Source organism: Psammomys obesus, unplaced genomic scaffold, assembly GCF_907164565.1.
Source record: "Psammomys obesus unplaced genomic scaffold, mPsaObe1.curated_primary_1811, whole genome shotgun sequence".
In the NCBI taxonomy this organism is placed as follows: Eukaryota; Metazoa; Chordata; class Mammalia; order Rodentia; family Muridae; genus Psammomys; species Psammomys obesus.
The window spans coordinates 6896354-6914475 of record NW_026592732.1 but is presented as its reverse complement, the minus strand read 5'-3'; the positions used below and the strand labels follow the sequence as shown (position 1 = coordinate 6914475).

The window sequence follows — 18122 nt, the reverse complement described above, 5'->3', positions numbered from 1 at the left end:
GAATATTATTTGCAACCCAAAGTAACTTGAAGCAGGTGTCTGGGAAACAGCTACAATAGAGGACAGATAATTATATATTTCAACTTTTTAAACCTCCATTTCGTGCCACTTGATAATGCATACATACAAAGTACATGGGAAATAACAAATCAGTCTATAGCTGAGAAAGCCAGGGATTAATCTAAACCCAACTGTGCATGGAGTCTGGGCGAAGTGTTCCATTTAACTTTCTGTGGAGTATTTTGTAATTTTAATATATAATGTTAAATTCAAATATGCAAAGGATATGAATCAGTCCTCCTAGTAGTGTTACTCTAGACCAAAATAATGGTTAATGTTGGCTGTTCAGTAATTGCTCCATATCCAGTTATGTTATATATTTTATAAATAATAAGATAATAGATTCTTCTGAATTTGGCTCTAAAGAAGAGTCATTCAGAATTCTGGGCTCCATCAAACAAGCTGGGCAATTGTCATTCCTTACTCATAGATCCATGGCATACATTAAACATCAGTGTACTAGGCTTGCACTCAAGAGTGGGAATTGGGAAAGATGGGTAGTATGACTTTGTACAGTATAATCAAGATGTTCTGCCTGATGTACTCTGGGTAGTGCTTACCTACAAATATATAGCTATGGCATAGAAAAGCATCCTCTGAAGTATAGATGGAAGCTATAGATTTCTCGCTTATTTAGAAGTATATGTTACCATGACCTCATCCACCTGAGGGAGTAACATTGGCCAGAGAACTCTACAATCACTTGTGCACAAATACTGAAGGTATCCCATGTCAGGTAGATGCTTGTGTGCCCATCTCTCCATGATTTTCTGTCTATATGTACTCCTGAGACAAATAAATTATTTACATGATGACACTGATTGAGCAGATACAATGACTTTGAAGTAATCTTTTATTTAGAAGATTTCATCATCTCAAAATGTGTTTGCTTTCTTGTGAAATAGAGGGAATAATGCCCACTTTTGTGCTCCTGTGAAAGATAAATGATGTACTGCTTAAAGTTCTGACACAAAATAAATGGTCAATCAATCATAGTTATACAGAGTTATTACCCAACAATCTCAAGCAAATCAAGAGCCTGGAAGACCACACTTCCAAAACACAATCTTTCCATGAGTTATAGCCCCAGATAGAAATTAACTAAGTGCCAAGACTTCCCCATGAACTCACAGAGGTGGCTATAACCTCCCTGCCGCTATAAAAAAAAAAAAAAAAAAAAGCATTAGATTAGCCATCCTTGTATTTTTGGCTTCAAGGTCTATACCCGCTAACTTGTGGGTTTCTCTGGTACATGTTAACACAGGTGTCCATATTTTTCTTGTTGTTGATCAAGAAAGAGATTGTGTTCTCTTCATTGTGTTGTTTGGCAGAATTCTTACAGTCAACTGTGAATTCCTGCTGTTCTGAAATCTACAAATTGTCCAACATAACTAACCATATGATAATCTTAATTCAGAGTTTAAGAATTTGGTCAAACAAAAGGGCTGAGAAAAAAATTAGGGAAACAACACCCTTCACAATAGCCAAAAATGACATAAAGTACCTTAGTGTAACCCTAACCAAGCAAGTCAATGATTTGTATGAAAAAAAAATATCAAGTCTCTGAAGAAAGAATTAGAAAAAGATGTCAGAAGATGGAAAGATCTCCCATGCTCATGGTTTGGCAGGATTAACATAGTAAAAATGGCTATTTTGCCAAAAGCAATCTACAGATTCAATGCAATTCCCATCAAATTACCAACACAATTCTTTACAGACCTTGAAAGAAAAATTCTCAACTTCATATGGAATAACAAGAAACCCAGAATTGCTAAAATAATCATCTACAATAAAAGATCTTCTGGAGGTATCTCCATCCCTGATCTTAAGTTGTACTATAGAGCAACAGTAATAAAAACTGCATGATACTGGCATAGAAACAGAATGGTGGATCAATGGAACCGAACAGAGGACCCAGAAATAAACCCACACACTTATGGCCACCTGAACTTTGACAAAGATGCCAAAACCATACAATGGAAAAAAGATAGCATCTTCAACAAATGGTGCTGCTCTAACTGGATGTCTACATGTAGAAAAATGAAAATAGATCCATACTTATCACCCTGCACAAAACTAAAGTCCAAGTGGATCAAAGACCTCAACATAAAACCAGACACATTAAACCTGTTAGAAGAAAAAGTGGGGAAGACCCTAGAACTCATTGGTATAGGAGACAACTTCCTGAACAGAACAACAACAGCACAGGCTCTAAGAGCAACAATCAATAAATGAGACCTCATGAAACTGAAAAGCTTCTGTAAAGCAAAGGACACCGTCATCAAAACAAAACGATAGATTGGGAAAGAATCTTCACCAAACCTTTATCTGACAGAGGGCTAATATCCAGTATATATAAATAAATAAAGAAGCTGAAAAGCAGCAAACCAAGTAATCCAATTAAAAAATGGCAACAGAGCTAAACAGAGAACTCTCTATAGAGGAATATCGAATGGAAGAGAAACACTTAAAGAAATGCGCAACGTCATTAGCCATTAGAAAAATACAAATCAAAACTACCCCGAAATTTCACCTTACACCCATCAAAATGGCCAAGATGAAAAACTCAAGTGACAACACATGCTGGAGAGGTTGTGGAGAAAGGGGAACCCTTCTCCACTGCTGGTGGGAATGTAAACTGGTACAACCACTCTGGAAATCAATCTGGCGCTTTCTCAGACAACTAGGAATAGCGCTTCCTCAAGATCCAGCCATACCATTCCTAGGCATATACCCAAAAGAGGCTCAAGTACATAATAAGGACATTTGCTCAACCATGTTTGTAGCAGGTTTATTTGTAATAGCCAGAAGCTGGAAACAGCCCAGATGCCCCTCAACTGAAGAATGGATGCAGAAACTGTGGTACATCTATACAATGGAGTATTACTCAGCAATGAAAAATAAGGAAATCATGAAATTTGCAGGTAAATGATGGGACATGGAAAGGATCATCCTGAGTGAGCTGTTCCAGAAGCAAAAAGACACGCATGGTATATACTCACTCATATAGACATATAACATAAGATAAACCTACTAAAATCTGTACATCTAAAGAAACTAATCAAGAGGGAGGACTCTGACTAAAATGCTCAATCCCTATCCAGAAAGGCAAAGAGAATGGACATCAGGAGAAGAAGAAAACAGGAAACAACCTATGAACCTACCACAGAGGGCCTCTGAAAGTCTCTGCCCTGCAGACTATCAAAGCAGACACTGAGACTTATGACCAACTGTTGGGCAGAGTGCATGGAATCTTATGTAAGAAGTGGGAAATAGTAAGATCTGGAGAGGACAGGAACCCCACAAGGAGAGCAACAGAACCAGAAAATTTGAACACAAGGGTCTTCCCAGAGACTCATACTCTAACCAAGTACCAGGCATGGATATAACTTAGAACCCCTGCACAGATGTAGCCCATGGCAGTTCAGTGTCCAAGTGGGTTACATAGTAATGGGAAGAGGGACTGCCTCTGACATAATCTGATTGGCCTGCTCGTTGATCACTTCCCCCAGCCTTACCAGGCCACAGAAGATGACAATGCATCCACTCCTGATGTGATCTGATAGACTCAGATCAGAAGGAAGGAGAGGAAGACCTCCCTTATCAGTGGACTTGAGGAGGGGCATACATGAAAAAGGGGGAGGGAGGGTGGAACTGGGAGGAGAGGAGGGAGAGGCTTATGGGGGGATACAAAGTGAATAAAGTGTAATTAATAAAATAAAATTTAATTTAAAAAAATAAATTAAATTAAAATAAAATTTAGGTGCTGGAAACAAGTGAAAAATAATTTATTTCAGAATGCTTGCTTTATGAAGATTCTGAGAAAGTAGTCATTCTGAGTGTGTTAACATGATAATATTACAAGGAGTAAAATAATTTACCTACTTAAATGTTTACAATTTTTATATTACACATACTTTTTATATTAAGGAACATTGATTTGAGAACTATATTTTATTTCAGTACCTGCTATTTGAAATATAAACTATGTCAATTCTATGTCTTGGCAAAGACAAAAGAGAAAAGTTAATAAAATCAGCAGTCATACCTTAGGTTTTTTAATGTTCTAGAGGGGAAGTGGTATTTAAAAATACATTTGGAAGCATAATTCCAAGGGATGTCTCTTAAATCGTGTCAAGATTCTTGTTAGTAAGCAGTGCACTCCTCAGAAAACAACATTAATGCTATCATGAGGATAAGTATACTCCACTGGGTTGGTTATGATTATACAGTGATAAAAGGGAATGCTGTTGGGATATTGAGACAGGACTCTGGCGGTGCCTGCTCTTTCAGCTTTGTACATCAGAACAGGATGTGTACATGAATGTGTCATGTACACTTGACATTCACACGTCTTTAAACAAGGCTTTCAAATATGGAATCTGGTTTCTTATTATGACCCATATTTGGGGATTAAAATATTGGCAAGTAGTTTTTTTTTTTTTTTAAAGTGAAAGATTTTTTTCACGTGCTTGTTATGCAGTTCTTGAGAATAAAAGTGGGTATAACAAGCAACATGAAGTATTGCTTTGGTCTTAATTAAATTTCTCACTGTGAGTCTTTTAATAAGTGAACATCGTAACTTCCATTTTTTCAGTGACAGAGAGAGTTCTTCAAAGCTTACCCAACCTTTTGTTCTGACAGAATCTCTGTGGCTTGCACATGTTTCCAGGCTGTGCTCTTTAAAGGTGAGGCCCCGTGCATGTGGAACAGAGGGAAGTAAAGCAGGAGGTTAATCTGAAAAGCAGGCTGTCTCAAGTTTGTGATCTCTGCAGAGCAGTTTCCTTTGTGTAAGTTACCAGCTACACTGTACTTCTTGCTGAGGATTTACAGGTTTTTCCACAGTAACATAGTATGGTGAGCCTAGACAAATAGACCTTGTTTCATCTCAGTCTATAAATATCTCTCCTAGGAGGTATACTGAGGAACAAATGAGCTTTTCTGGAAAAACTTGGAAAGTTGAATTAGAGAGGAGATAGAGAGGGGAGTGAGATAGATGTGTAAAGATTTTCTGTAGCTCCATGCTGCACCCATACGCAGGCTCACCTTGAATCTGCAAGTGCGAAATCCTTAGGCCATTTTGCTCTGGCTCATTCTGTGTTCACCATCTCACCCCAATGGGTCTGGCCAGCCCCCTCACCATGTACATCTTTTTGCTGGCTGGACCTTCTCTTCTTGATGACTTAGAGGACAAGGCCCTCTCTGAGCGTTTGAGTCCCTTACTGCAATTCTAGTTCTTTGATGTCTATGTGTCTCTAATTAAGCTGCTCAGGGCAGTGAAGAAGGAAGAAAGCTCTACAGTACTGAACCTGTGTGCTCAAGCCTTATGTGCACGCCAATACTTCCTGCCATTGAACTACTTCTTCTTTTTCTTCTTTTTTTTTTTTGAAGATGTATACTAATTTTTTAATTTTACGATGTGTTTTTTTAAAATTTTTTATTAATTACACTTTATTCATTTTGTATCCCCCCATAAGCCCCTCCCTCCTCCCCTCCCGATCCCACCCTCCCTCCCCTTTCTGCATGCATGCCACTCCCCAAGTCCACTGATAGGGGAGGTTCTCCTCTTCTTTCTGATCTTAGTCTATCAGTTCTCATCTAAAGTGGCTGCATTGTCCTCTACTGTGGCCTGGTAAGGCTGATGTGTGTTTTTTTTTTTGTTACATTATTTTTAGTTTTAGTTTTGTTTATTCATTTTACATCCCGGTCGTAGCCCCCTCCCTCCTCTCCTCCAGGTCCCACACTCTCTCCTTGTTTCTGATATTCCCCCTTCCCTACTCCTCAGAGAAGGGGAGCTCCCACTCCAGCATATCAATTTGCAACAGGACTGAACATCCTCTTCTGTGGTCCGGCAAGGTAACCCTGATAGGGGAAAATGATCGAAAAGCAGGCAACCGAGTCTATGTCAGAGTCAGCCCCCATTCCGCTTACTAGGGAACCCAGAAAAGAACCGAGCTGCCCATTGGCTGCATCTGTGTAGGGGCCTAGGTCCAGTCCATGCACGGTCCTTGGTTGGTGCTTCAGTCTCCACACACTTCCCTGGGCCCTGGTTATTTGGCTTTGTTGGTATTCTTGAGGAGCTCCCGTCCCTCTGGTTCCTTCTGTCCTTCCTCAACTCTTCCACAAGGCTCCCTGCTCTCCACCCAGTGTTTGGATGTGGGTCTCTGCATCTATTTCCATCAGCTGCTGAGGCCACTGAGCACCTTCATTAGAGACTAACTCCACGCATCCTTCCCACTGCAGCTTCAGCGGGCAACATTGAAGATGACTGAAAGAACTGGACAATCACTTCATTTGCTCCCTCTAGTTCTACAAACCTCTCACCATGCAAAGCTTTCTTCCTTAATCTTTTCAATATAGATCAAAGGGGAACTGAAGAAATCAAATACAAAATACAAACCAATCTTTGTTTTCTGTCATGTCGCCTGCTCTTAGGAACATCACTGGCTTGTTAACTTTTATTTTCAACCCTTTTCTTTATATTGGTTCTTTTTATGTTAATTTATTCATAATCACATTTCTATAATTTTACGCGTTCACTCTCAAGTCCTTAGCTCCTATATACTTTATATGTAACCTGGGTAAAATGGTAACCCGTATTTCATAGAATCATGATGAATAATGAGCAAAAGGATACAAAGTACTTAAAAGTCTGACACACAAAAAGGATCCAGTTATTATCTAGTTATCATCCCATTATCATCTAGTTAGAGAAGTACGAACCCCCCCCCAAAGAAAAACCGTTCGATCCATCCATCCATCTATCTTTCTATCTATCTGTCTATCTATCTATCTATCTATCTATCTATCTATCTATCTATCTATCTATCTATCATCTCATTATCTCACTCTTACTCTCTTGTTCTAGCCAGCATCAAGCTTCTACCTCTGAAGTTCATGTTAAGTGTCCACTGCTTAATCCTATGTCTTTACATTTGCTAAAACAATAGCAATCATTCATGTAGATTACTTCACAGGTCTCCTAGCTCTTTCTCTGACTCAAAACTTATGTATTATCAGGGAATTCTCCTTACCTACTTGCAAATAATGGACCATGCCCTGGCCACTGATTTCCTTGCACCAAGATTACAGTAAGGCCCATTTATTGATACATTCACTGTCTGTGATTGCTTGCACTCTACAATGGTAGCAATGAGTTCTTGTGAGAAACTACATAACTAGCATACCTGAAATGTTTGCACACAGTCTCTGTCTTTATATGACAACCATTTGCTTAGTGTTATCCTAAACTCTAACATAAGCCTTTCTCTCATACTTGGAGCACATCACAAATTTGTAGTGGTTGTTAGGAAAAACTAACTGCATGAAAATAGTTTCCATTGGTGCTTCTTATTCACTTCTGCATTCCTTTCCCACTCCATCATCATCTACTTCTAACCCAGAAACAGCCATTCTGATTATTTTTTCATTGCTACAATAGTTTTCACTCAGGACTCCAGGGACCAACCTGTCCTCTTGATTTTTGTTGAGCATGGCTTTATCTGTTTTCTCTGTGTGAGTAATCACTACTTATTACATAAACTTTAACATAATTATCTCCTGACCCCCCCCCATGTTAAGCTGGCTGTTTTTTGTGTTTGTACTTAGCTTCAGTCACATCCAGTATTTCTAAAGTCACTTTGTAACTGATCATATGAGTTCCACATAGTCAGGTTAACTAGTATAACCTCAGTCTATTACAAAACCTGCCTCATGTGTGGTGAGGCATGAATATAGTGGCTAAATAAAACTGAATGACTACTTACGGCATTGCTCCAGAAATGTCCTTCAGACATCTGACAATGTGTGATCCTGCTGGCTCCTACTTATCATTCAAAGTAACAATGTTTTCCTCACAGTTGAAGGGTAGAAAGCTCTTGAAGAGGACCACATCTGGGAAATAAGTGCCTTTGTTTTAATTTGTGAGTGTTACAAATGACTGGCTCTGGAGTGAACTGCTTTCACTCCATGTGACTTTCTCAAATGAAAAAAATAAGTAGCAAATTTTTTAAAACAGTAATAAAACCATGTAGACTATATAGGAGACCATAATCTAACAGTACAACTAAGAGGTTTCTCCTAAATTAGATTATTTGCCTAAGATAATTAACATGATGGTATGCCTGAGCTGACTCTTAAATCCTTAGCATAACTAATACCAGGGGAAGGATGTGAGTTAATATGCAATCATACATTCTGAGTAAAGAATCATTAAGTAGAGAGATGTATGCTATCCTCAAGATGGAAGCAGTTAATTTCTTTTCCTTAAAGGCCAATTAGAACTCACTCATTCTGAAGCTGTGACACTGTGTTTCAGTGTCTCCAGGGAGACACCCTCTGCACTTTGCCTTTAACAAGGATGTGTCCTCAAGCTCATGTCCCCTAAAGGACTTTAGATTTTTACAAAGGAAACTTTTGTCCTCAAAACTTTTGCATAAAATGTAAATGCGCAGTGATCACCCACATTAACAGCTGAATTTTTTTTTTTTTGAGCTACAGAATTATAAAAAGAAAAAAAATCTTTTGGCCCAATAGCTATTTTTTATGACTTTTTTTTTATGTGCTTTCTTAGAGAAAAGTTATAAAACTTGGGTCTTTTCATTTCCATCAAAGGTATACAGTGTTCCCTTCTTTTTGTGCAAATCACAAAGGAGCCATAACTGTATGTATTTCCACATCCGATGTAAAATTCATGTCTCACTTGTGACTTATGCAAGGAAAATAGGAAGCTCCATTAGACAGACCTACAATTTGTCTGTGAATAGCAATTTGAGGCTAGGGAGTACTTTCCTTTGAAATCATTAAATCTTTACGGCTAAGTCTTCCTTCTGTCTTGACAGATTCTACACATTACTTCATCATATGTATAAAATGATCTTTAAGAAATGCCTTTAATGACTTCAGCGATGGCTAAAGTTCATCCGACATGTGCCTTGCATTTCAAAACTACATTTGGAGACACTTTTTATCCTGTCCCTTTGATGGTGCTAACACAAAGCCGTGTCAAAGATTTCAGAGCAGCTTCACCTAATCTCCTGTTCTTGATAGATATTTCTCAGACAAATGAGTGACAGTATAATACAGAATTTAAAGACCTTTTATCTTCTTTAAGTTTCTATGTGTATTACAAATGAGAATCTAAGATGTGACTCAACAAATATAATTTAAGTGCATAAGATATAAATAACTGTTCTTTCCATTTCTGTCAAAATTAATATTTCTACTCATTCTTTCAGCATAGCCTGAGTGAGCTCTCTTTCTAAGTGATGAATCCATTTTCAGACTGTGGTGATAGAGAAATGTGTGTTGGATTGTAACATTACATCAATGAAATACATTTTGATTGTGTGAATTGTGCCCTAAGATACATTATATTAATGCTAAGTTCTGACCAAAGGGGAAAAAATGAATGTATCAAGCTAGATTATAAACAAGGTATTTAAAATAAGAAAAGTTCTTTGGTTTGCTTTTAGCTGTCATGGGCAACATAGATGATGGAGGATGTCTCAGAGGCCTATAAAATACTTTCACCCATTACTATGGAACCCACTTGGACACTGAACTGCCATGGGCTACACCTGTGCAGGGGTTCCAGGTCATCTCCACAAATAGTCCTTGGTTGGAGTATGAGTCTCTGGGAAGTTCCCTGTGTTCAAATTATCTTGTTCTGTTGCTCTGCTTGTGGAGTTCCCGTTCCCTCCAGCTCTTACTATTTCCCACTTCTTACATAAAATTCCATTCACTCTGCCCATCAGTTGGCCATCAGGCTCAGCATCTGCTCTGCTCGTTGATCACTTCCCCCTGAGGGGGGAGCAGCCTTACCAGGCCACAGTAGAGGACAATGCAGCCACTTTTGATGAGAACTGATAGACTAAGATCAGAAAGAAGGAGAGGAGGACCTCCCCTATCAGTGGACTTGGGGAGTGGCATGCATGCAGAAAGGGGAGGGAGGGTGGGATCGGCAGGGGAGGAGGGAGGGGCTCATGGGGGGATAAAAAATGAATAAAGTGTAATTAATAAAAAAAAATAAAAGATTTAAAAAAAATACTTTCACCCACCCAGAAATTCAATGTCTCCATTTACTTTAACAATAGCTAATTTTTATAGCCAAATCAATATTTAGTCACAACCTCAATGCTACTAATTATTTTCCAGTTCTGAAACATTTAATAACTCAAAAGCAGCTTTGATTGCTAATCTTGGGAATTCAACATAGAAATAAGGGAAAATAAGAAACATTAAATGATTTCCTTTTATGAAAATGAATTTTTTTCTTTTTCAAGGGAAATTGGAACTTCCCATAAATACATGCAGTCTTCACCTACTAATGCATCAAAGTTCCAAAGTCAAGTTATGCACAGGGGTGCTCATGTGCGTGGATATCCACCTCAAAAGTGTTGTTTTCTGCCAGAGACATTGTCTTTGTCCTTCCAGTCTCCTTCCTGTGTCTCCTCTGGAGGAATTCCCTCTTCTTCCAGTCCAGCAGTCTTGTTGTCAAAGATAACTTTATATCTTCGTTCTACTTTCGAGTCATGCAATTCACTCCTTTTCCTTTCTGATGAAATTGTAAACACCTTGAGGATCTTCAATATTCATCTTATTACTTATTTCAAACACTGCTGTGACAGACAGCAAGGACCTTGTAAAGCTTTCCTGCTGGAGTAACAACTGGATGAGAATACTCCCTGCACTCCGTGACTCCATGGCACAGTTGGCTCTAACCCTCTCAGAACAGAAGCACTGCCTGCTGCTCTCTGATACACCTCCTTTCTCTCTTAGCATGAGAGTGTTCTTGTCCCTCTTATGGTCAAAAGTATTCCCTCCAATGTACCTCAATCTCCATTCTGGATCACTTTCTGATTTCCCCCATAACCTTGAAATTAATTTTATCATTTATTCTCCCCACTCATGAAAAAAATCCCTTCTCCAGGAGATTATATAATCAAGTTCAAAGAAATTGAGATTTTTTTATTGCCTAATAATTGCTATTAATAAAATACCTTGAAATGACTCAGGCAATAGTCATAAAGTCAGTGGATAAACTACTAAGAATTAAGGCATTCACATGTTAGCAAAGAGAACATTGCAAATTTAATTTTGCTTAAGACAGTGTGAGGTTGTGTGTTCTTGTATATATTACAAGGGGCTGCTAGTCTCACTAACTGTACTGAAACCTACAAAGTAAAAAAGAATTTATGTAAAGAAGTGAAATTGCTTCTTAAGTTCTTTATAGATTCTGGATATCAGCTCTCTGTCAGATATATGGTTGGTGAAGATCATTTCCCAATCTGTAGGCTGTCATTTTGTTATGACAACTATGTCCTTTGCTTTACAGAAGCTCTTCAGTTTCATGAGGTTCCATTTATTGATTGTTGCTCTTAGAGCCTGTGCTGTTGGTGTTCTGTTCAGGAAGTTGTCTTCTGTGCCAATGAGTTCAAGGCTCTTCCCACTTTTTCTTCTGTCTGGTTTTATGTTAAGGTCTTTGATCCACTTGGACTTTAGTTTTGTGCAGGTTGATAAATATAGATCTATTTGCATTTTTCTACATGTAGACTTCCAGTTAGAACAGCACCATTTGCTGAAGATGCTGTCTTTTTTTCATCTTATGGTTTTGGCTTCTTTGTAAAAAATGAAGTATCCATAGATGTATGGGTTTATTTCTGGGTCTTCTATTCAATTTCATTGATCCACCATTCTATTTCCACAGCAGTACCATGCAGTTTTTATTCCAACCAAAGACCATGCATGGAGATAACCTAGAACTCCTGCTTAGATGTAGCCCAAGGCATCTCAGTCTCCAAGTGGGTTCCCTAGTAAGGGGAACAGGGACTGTCTCTGACATGAACTCAGTGGCTGGCTCTTTGACCACCTTCCCCCTGAAGGGGGAGCAGCCTTATCAGGCCATAGAGAAAGACAATGCACACAGTTTTGATGAGACCTCATAGGCTAGGATCAGATGGAAGGGGAGGAGGACCTCCCCTATCAGTGGGCTTGGAGAGGGGCATGGAAGAAGAAGAGGGAGGGAGGATGGGATTGGGGGAGGATGAAGGAAGAGCCTACAGCTTGGCTACAAAGTGAATAAAATGTAATTTATAAAAAACAATTTTAAAAAAGAATTGAAATTACTGAGAAAATGTGAAAAATAAGTGCTCACTTAGTAACTTAGACTTTTACTCTGAGGAAAATATAAAAAATCAGATTTTAAAATAATGAAAGATAAGTAATATGAAAATACTGTGCTTTAATATATTGGAGTATGGATGAGGTAATTGGTACAAAATGCAGAACTATACATAAAATATTCAAAATCCTTTGTGCTCTAGTGCTAAATAGAAACCAATTAGTGAATAATAGGAAAATATGAATGATTTTTCTTCTGTAATGTTATATATTTCTTGTAAAAGCTCACTGGACCACCTGGAGATGCAACCATACAAACAATGGTTGTAGAAAATAGTAAAAATATAAAACAAAGAGAAAATTTAAAGACAGGAGAGTAAGATGTCTCCTGAAATTTATATTTGGAAAAGGATGAAAATTATATTTAGAATACAGAAAGAATAATAAAGACGGAAAACTGTCATATGCAAATTTTTCTTCAATATTTTATGTTTTGCACATATTTATTTATGTGGGAAGAAGCACAGGTGACCTGACATACATGTAGAGGTCAGAATAAAACACGAGAGTCAGGTCTTTCTTCTACTGTGTGTCTCATGGACTGAATCCGGATCATCATGTTTTGGTGATCTTTTCAGAAGTCCAGGGTTTGATGTTGAACAAAGCTATGATCTGAGGAAGTGGCATGGGTACAGGGCAGTACCAAAGGTAAGGAAGATACTGAAGGTGACCTATGTGGCCTCTTCATCGCCTTCATCCCCTCTTCTCAGAACAGGGAGGTGAGGACCTGGAATGTGTATTCACTATCCTCGTTTATTTTCAGGGAAGTCCCCTAAACCCATCACTGATGACACAGGGTAGAACGTTACGGGAGATTCAGTTAAGAATACAAAGTGCTTTGTTGCCTAAAAATTATATATATATATAATCATCATCATTATCATCATCTAGCTGGCCATACAGACTAGAGCTGGGCTGAGAGAAGGGATTGGAGATACAAAGAGTTGTGTTTCTGGGTCAGAGGATAGTGAAGGAGGAGATGACAAAGAAAACTGGAAAACACATCATCTGTGTTGTGAAAAGTAAAACAGGCAGGTAACAGGAAGTAAGTCAGTGGAACAGGGCTAAACTTGGAACAGATTCCAGAGCGTGAGAGCTTGTGGAAGAAAAGGCAGGACTTCCTCCACTGTGGGCCACAGAGAATCACCTGGACCAGTGAAACTGTGAATTCTGTCACGCGGGAGCAGTAAAATAGTCCAGGTGGATAATTGCCAAATGTTAAAGGGAGTTTTAAAGCTGCCACAAAAAATCTGAACAAATATGACCTAAACTTAAATTTTGAAATAATTTTCTAAACAAGAAAAGGTTCAGAGTTCAGGAAGAAAACCATAGCACTCAAAAAATTTACTTTTTAGAAACCATTATATAAACATCGGGGCAGGGAGAAAAATTGCTGAGAAATAAATTCTATTTTAATAGGTTTTTATTTCGGGGAATTTCATACATGAGCACTGAATCCACATCACTCCTCAATCCCAAATTCATGTTTTTCTTAATTATTATTCTATTTAATTATTAAGTGTATATACATATAAATATATAACACATATATATGTCAACTACTGAGTATATTTAAAAACAATTAAAAATTTTTAAAACATTAATTTTTAAACAATGGGCTAAAAGTAGATAGTATTAAAAGATTAAGTTTATATAATACATTTGTACAATTTAGTAGTATTTTCTTTCAAAAAAGAAACCTGAAAACAAATCAGTTTATAAAGAAAAACTATACAAAAACTTCATTCTTTTCTCCAGGAAACACATTCTTTTTAAACATAACATATTTGGATCATATTATTTTCCCTCCCACAGCCCCTATCTCTCAACCCACCTGCAATCATCCTCCCTCCCTCCCTCCCTCCCTCCCGCCCTCCCTCCCTCCCTCCCTCCCTTTCTCTCTCTGCCTCACTCTCTCTCTCATTAATATAGCTTCTTCGTTAGAAATCCAACTTTAGACCCACTTCTCCTTCTTATGTTGGGATTTTGTCTGGTTTGAGCCTGTGCAGTTCTTATATTTAGCTGAATTAATCTCCCACAGTCCCTACAAGGGTGCAGGAAAGGAGTAGATGTATTACTGATAGGTATAGAACCGCCACTGTATTATGAAAAAACGGTATGCTAGTACTTATTAAAATAGAAAATGGGCACGCTCTGACCCATTAGTCTAGCCTTTGTGAGTAACTCCTGCAAACCATGGACGCAACAGTGCAATGTATCAGTATCTCCATATGACAAAAAGCAGAAAATGAAGGCAGTTCTGAACCCTGGGTTACAACCACAGTTGACCAACACTTCCATATAATACAGTTTTAGGCAGCTATGAATGAGAAAAGGCAAGCTGATATATATTGAAGGAAATCTTTGACGTTAAATAGAAACTGCAACAGCTTTATATAAAACAACCAAACAAAAAGAACCAAATGGCTCATTGTGGGTAGGAAGCTGTTATAGACACCAGGTGCGCGATCCAGTACAAACTGTTTGATGCTACAGAAAACAGCCTTGCTGCAGGTGAGGGCAGAAAAGTTTTCCTATTTATTTCCCAAGTCTTTTGTTTGACTCCTGCTGCAATAGGTTAACAGTTTCATCAAAGTACATTTGTTATCTAAAAATATGTCATTTGCATTTAGGAAATAATAAAATGAAGGCTTCCTAGGGCTTTGCTGAAATGTGGAAAAGATTCTCTGCTAATACACCAGCCATGTGCGAAGCGATCGTACCCGCTGGCACATGGCCCTAATTGTGATTACGTTTTATTGTGCGCAGCCTATTAAGCGCTTAAATTACCAGATAACTGAATCTATGTTTCTAATGGCGGGAGGTATATTAACAGTGCCTTTGTTCCCCACCGCAGCCCTGTTCCGACAATCACTTGGATGAAGGTTAACGGTTATATCCCTAGTAAGTCCAGACTGCGGAAATCCCAGGCGGTGCTAGAGATCCCCAACCTGCAGCTGGACGATGCGGGAATATACGAATGCACGGCTGAGAACGCTCGTGGAAAAAATTCCTTTCGTGGACAGCTACAAATATATAGTAAGTGTTTCAGAAAAACACAAAGCTTTTTTTCTCCCGAGGGTGAAACAGAAAAATGAAAATTGAACCTTGTTCATCTGGCATGAAAATTCAAGTAGTAACATGAAAACTTATTTATTTGGTATAGGAAATATATAAAATGAGCCCACACATAAAACTATTTTAAAGAAAAATAAAGAAGTAAATGTCAACCTCTTTGTAGATGACATCTGTAAAAATGAGACATTTGCCTCAAACTAACAACTATCACCTGATAAGTTTTATAAACAGTATTAATTTATTTTAGCTCCTGACTTAGCTCAGGCATCAAAATGTTATGACCATGCACCAAATCCTGCCCAGCTACTGAGTTAGGTAAATATCTATGTGTTTATAAATGCTCCATTTCAGCATTTGCTTGGCACAGGCAGAATTAAACGGAGACAGAGGCCTGCTGAGTTGCGAAGACTGAAATATTTGCTTTCAAGCAGTTCAGAGAAGTTTGCTGAGCTCAGGCCTGAGTTAATACGTCTGTGTGACAAATAGCTGCTGAAACTTGAGGGTGTTTGTTTTCCAAAAAAAATGCCAGTCAGCCAACCAAGTGATATCTAAGTAGGATGAAAGGGCTCAAGTGCTTTTACCACCTCACATTTGCCCCTAACGGTCACACACATCCACTTTTCACATGTGCCTACACAGAGAGGTAAATGATAATGTGCTCAGATCCTAGTTGAAGACACCAAAGAGAAAACAAGAAGCCAAGGCAGCAAGGAGAGCAAACAGGCTTGGAATATGCACATGGCTGACTCATCCAAGACACATAACTGTAATTACAACTCAAGACCCCCTCTCCTGTAAACCTAAATGCGTTGTGCAGGGATTTTGAAAGAATATTCTGAAATGCTGTGAATTAAACTCAACCTTTCTTTTTATGGCTCTAATAATTCCTTCAGGAATTCATCTCTTCAGCAGGTTATGCCAGGACTCCCTCCCTCCCTGCCCTCTCTCCCTCCCTCCCTCCCTCATGCCTTCCTTCCTTCCTTCCTTCCTTCCTTCCTTCCTTCCTTCCTTCCTTCCTTCCTTCTTTCCTTCCTTCCTTCCTCTTCATTAAGTATTTCTTACTATTCCACATCTTGGCAATAAAACACTGAATTACCAAAAAAAAAAAAAAAAATGGACCTCAAATTAAAGCTGAAGTTGTGCAAAGGATCATAAGGGCTCACAGCACACTTTGTCCTGAAGACGCTGGTATGATTTCAAAACTATGAGAACCTGAAATGCTGAATGGGACAAAGCAGCTGAGGCTCTGGGTCAGAAGCTCTCAGGCCACGGGTGCACCTGCTAAGTCAATATGCAGGCTCCCGAGTCTCTAATCTTGGAGTTTGTAACTTCATAATTCCTTCAAGTTAATAATCATGTCAGTCTGCAGACATAGAAATCAAACAAACAAACAAACAAACATTTGCCATACCCTGTTGAAATACATTTCTATCCTCACAGTGATGAAATAGAGAACTAACTGTCTTTACAGAAAAATCTGGTAATAGACAAGAATTTAACAAGACTTTTATGGTTTAAAACCACAGAGAACTGAGGAATGCCTATTGCTGCACGTGCTATTGTAAAACATGCCCCATCTATCACTGTTATGAAGAACAGATTTCTAAAGACAGTGACTTTTAGAGTGTGGAGCCCAAGGCTCCTAGTTGACCTAACTCCTTTGCTCCCTCGTGTGACTCAGCTACTTCATTCTTAGGCACTGATGTTTGCTGCAAACAGTGTCAAAATAATTTATTTTGACTAGATATTGATTCATTGCATTGAACTGAGTAAGTATAGATTGTTACCAAGGCACAAAAACTAGGCTAATTTCCACTACTCACCATGTATAGTTGACAGAGCAGGATGACATATTGAATTGAAAGGATGTGACCTCTCACTCCAGCCCATAATTAGAATGGCTTCCTGTCAGACTCCATTGTGATACCATACATTAAGATTTGTCCTAAGTAATCCGTGTGTGTATGTTTCCTTGGGAAACTTCTAAGAAATTCTGCATTTCACTTCCCAAAAATATCTGGGTTCACATGACTTCTATAATTTAAAACTTTGTGACTATAAAATGCAGGGAGAGGGGTCTTGGTGAAAATGTATATTTGACTAATAGCAGGTGTGTATTTAAAAAAAACTTTTCCACTACCAGGATGAAAATACCTGAGATAATCAACTTAAAAAGAAGAAAAGTTAGTTCTGGCCTATGCTTTCAGAGACTTCGGTCCAGGGTAGTCCGTCCTTGTCACACACTGCGAGACTGCACATCATGAAGAAAAATGTTCAGCTCAGGGCAGCTGGAAATCAGAGAGAAAGAGAGGCAGAGGCTTCAGCCCATTAGGGTACAGCCTGCCTTCAAACAGACTCCAACTCCAGCCCTCCCCATCAGTGTAACAGTCTGGTAACCAAGGCTTCCACGTGTAGGTCTTTGGAGACGCTCCCCATGCTAACTTCATGGGTAGCATGATCTTGGCTGTTTTCCTCTCTCTGTGGTTTGGATTTGGGCTCCGTTTTGAGCAGTAGGGCTCATAGCTCTGAACTTCAAGTCTGCCTGTGAGACAATAAATACCTGCATTCTGAGGTAGCCCATTTTGTCAAAGCTTTAGAACTAGCATTGGGGGTAGGCTGCTCTGCATAACAGGATTTGTATTAAAATATAGTGTAACAAATGATATAACATAAAGAGGCCAAGGTTGCTAAGTGAAAGGTAAATTTGTATGCATAATATAAACAGGTCAAACTATAAAATTCAAGAAAAAAATAGCAAAAATGAAAACACTACTTTAGGGGAGTGATTTGAAGTTTAGAATCCG

The 18122-nt window shown here is 38.6% G+C and overlaps 1 protein-coding gene across 1 annotated transcript in view; it reads left to right on the top strand.

The window, feature by feature from the left end:
- Cntn5 (contactin 5) overlaps positions 1-18122 on the top strand; it is a 1192645-nt gene that overhangs the window by 884893 nt on the left and 289630 nt on the right. Inside the window, exon 10 of the mRNA XM_055615494.1 lies at positions 15098-15279. Within this exon, the coding sequence (XP_055471469.1) occupies positions 15098-15279 (182 nt within the window). The remainder of the gene's footprint in view (positions 1-15097; positions 15280-18122) is intronic.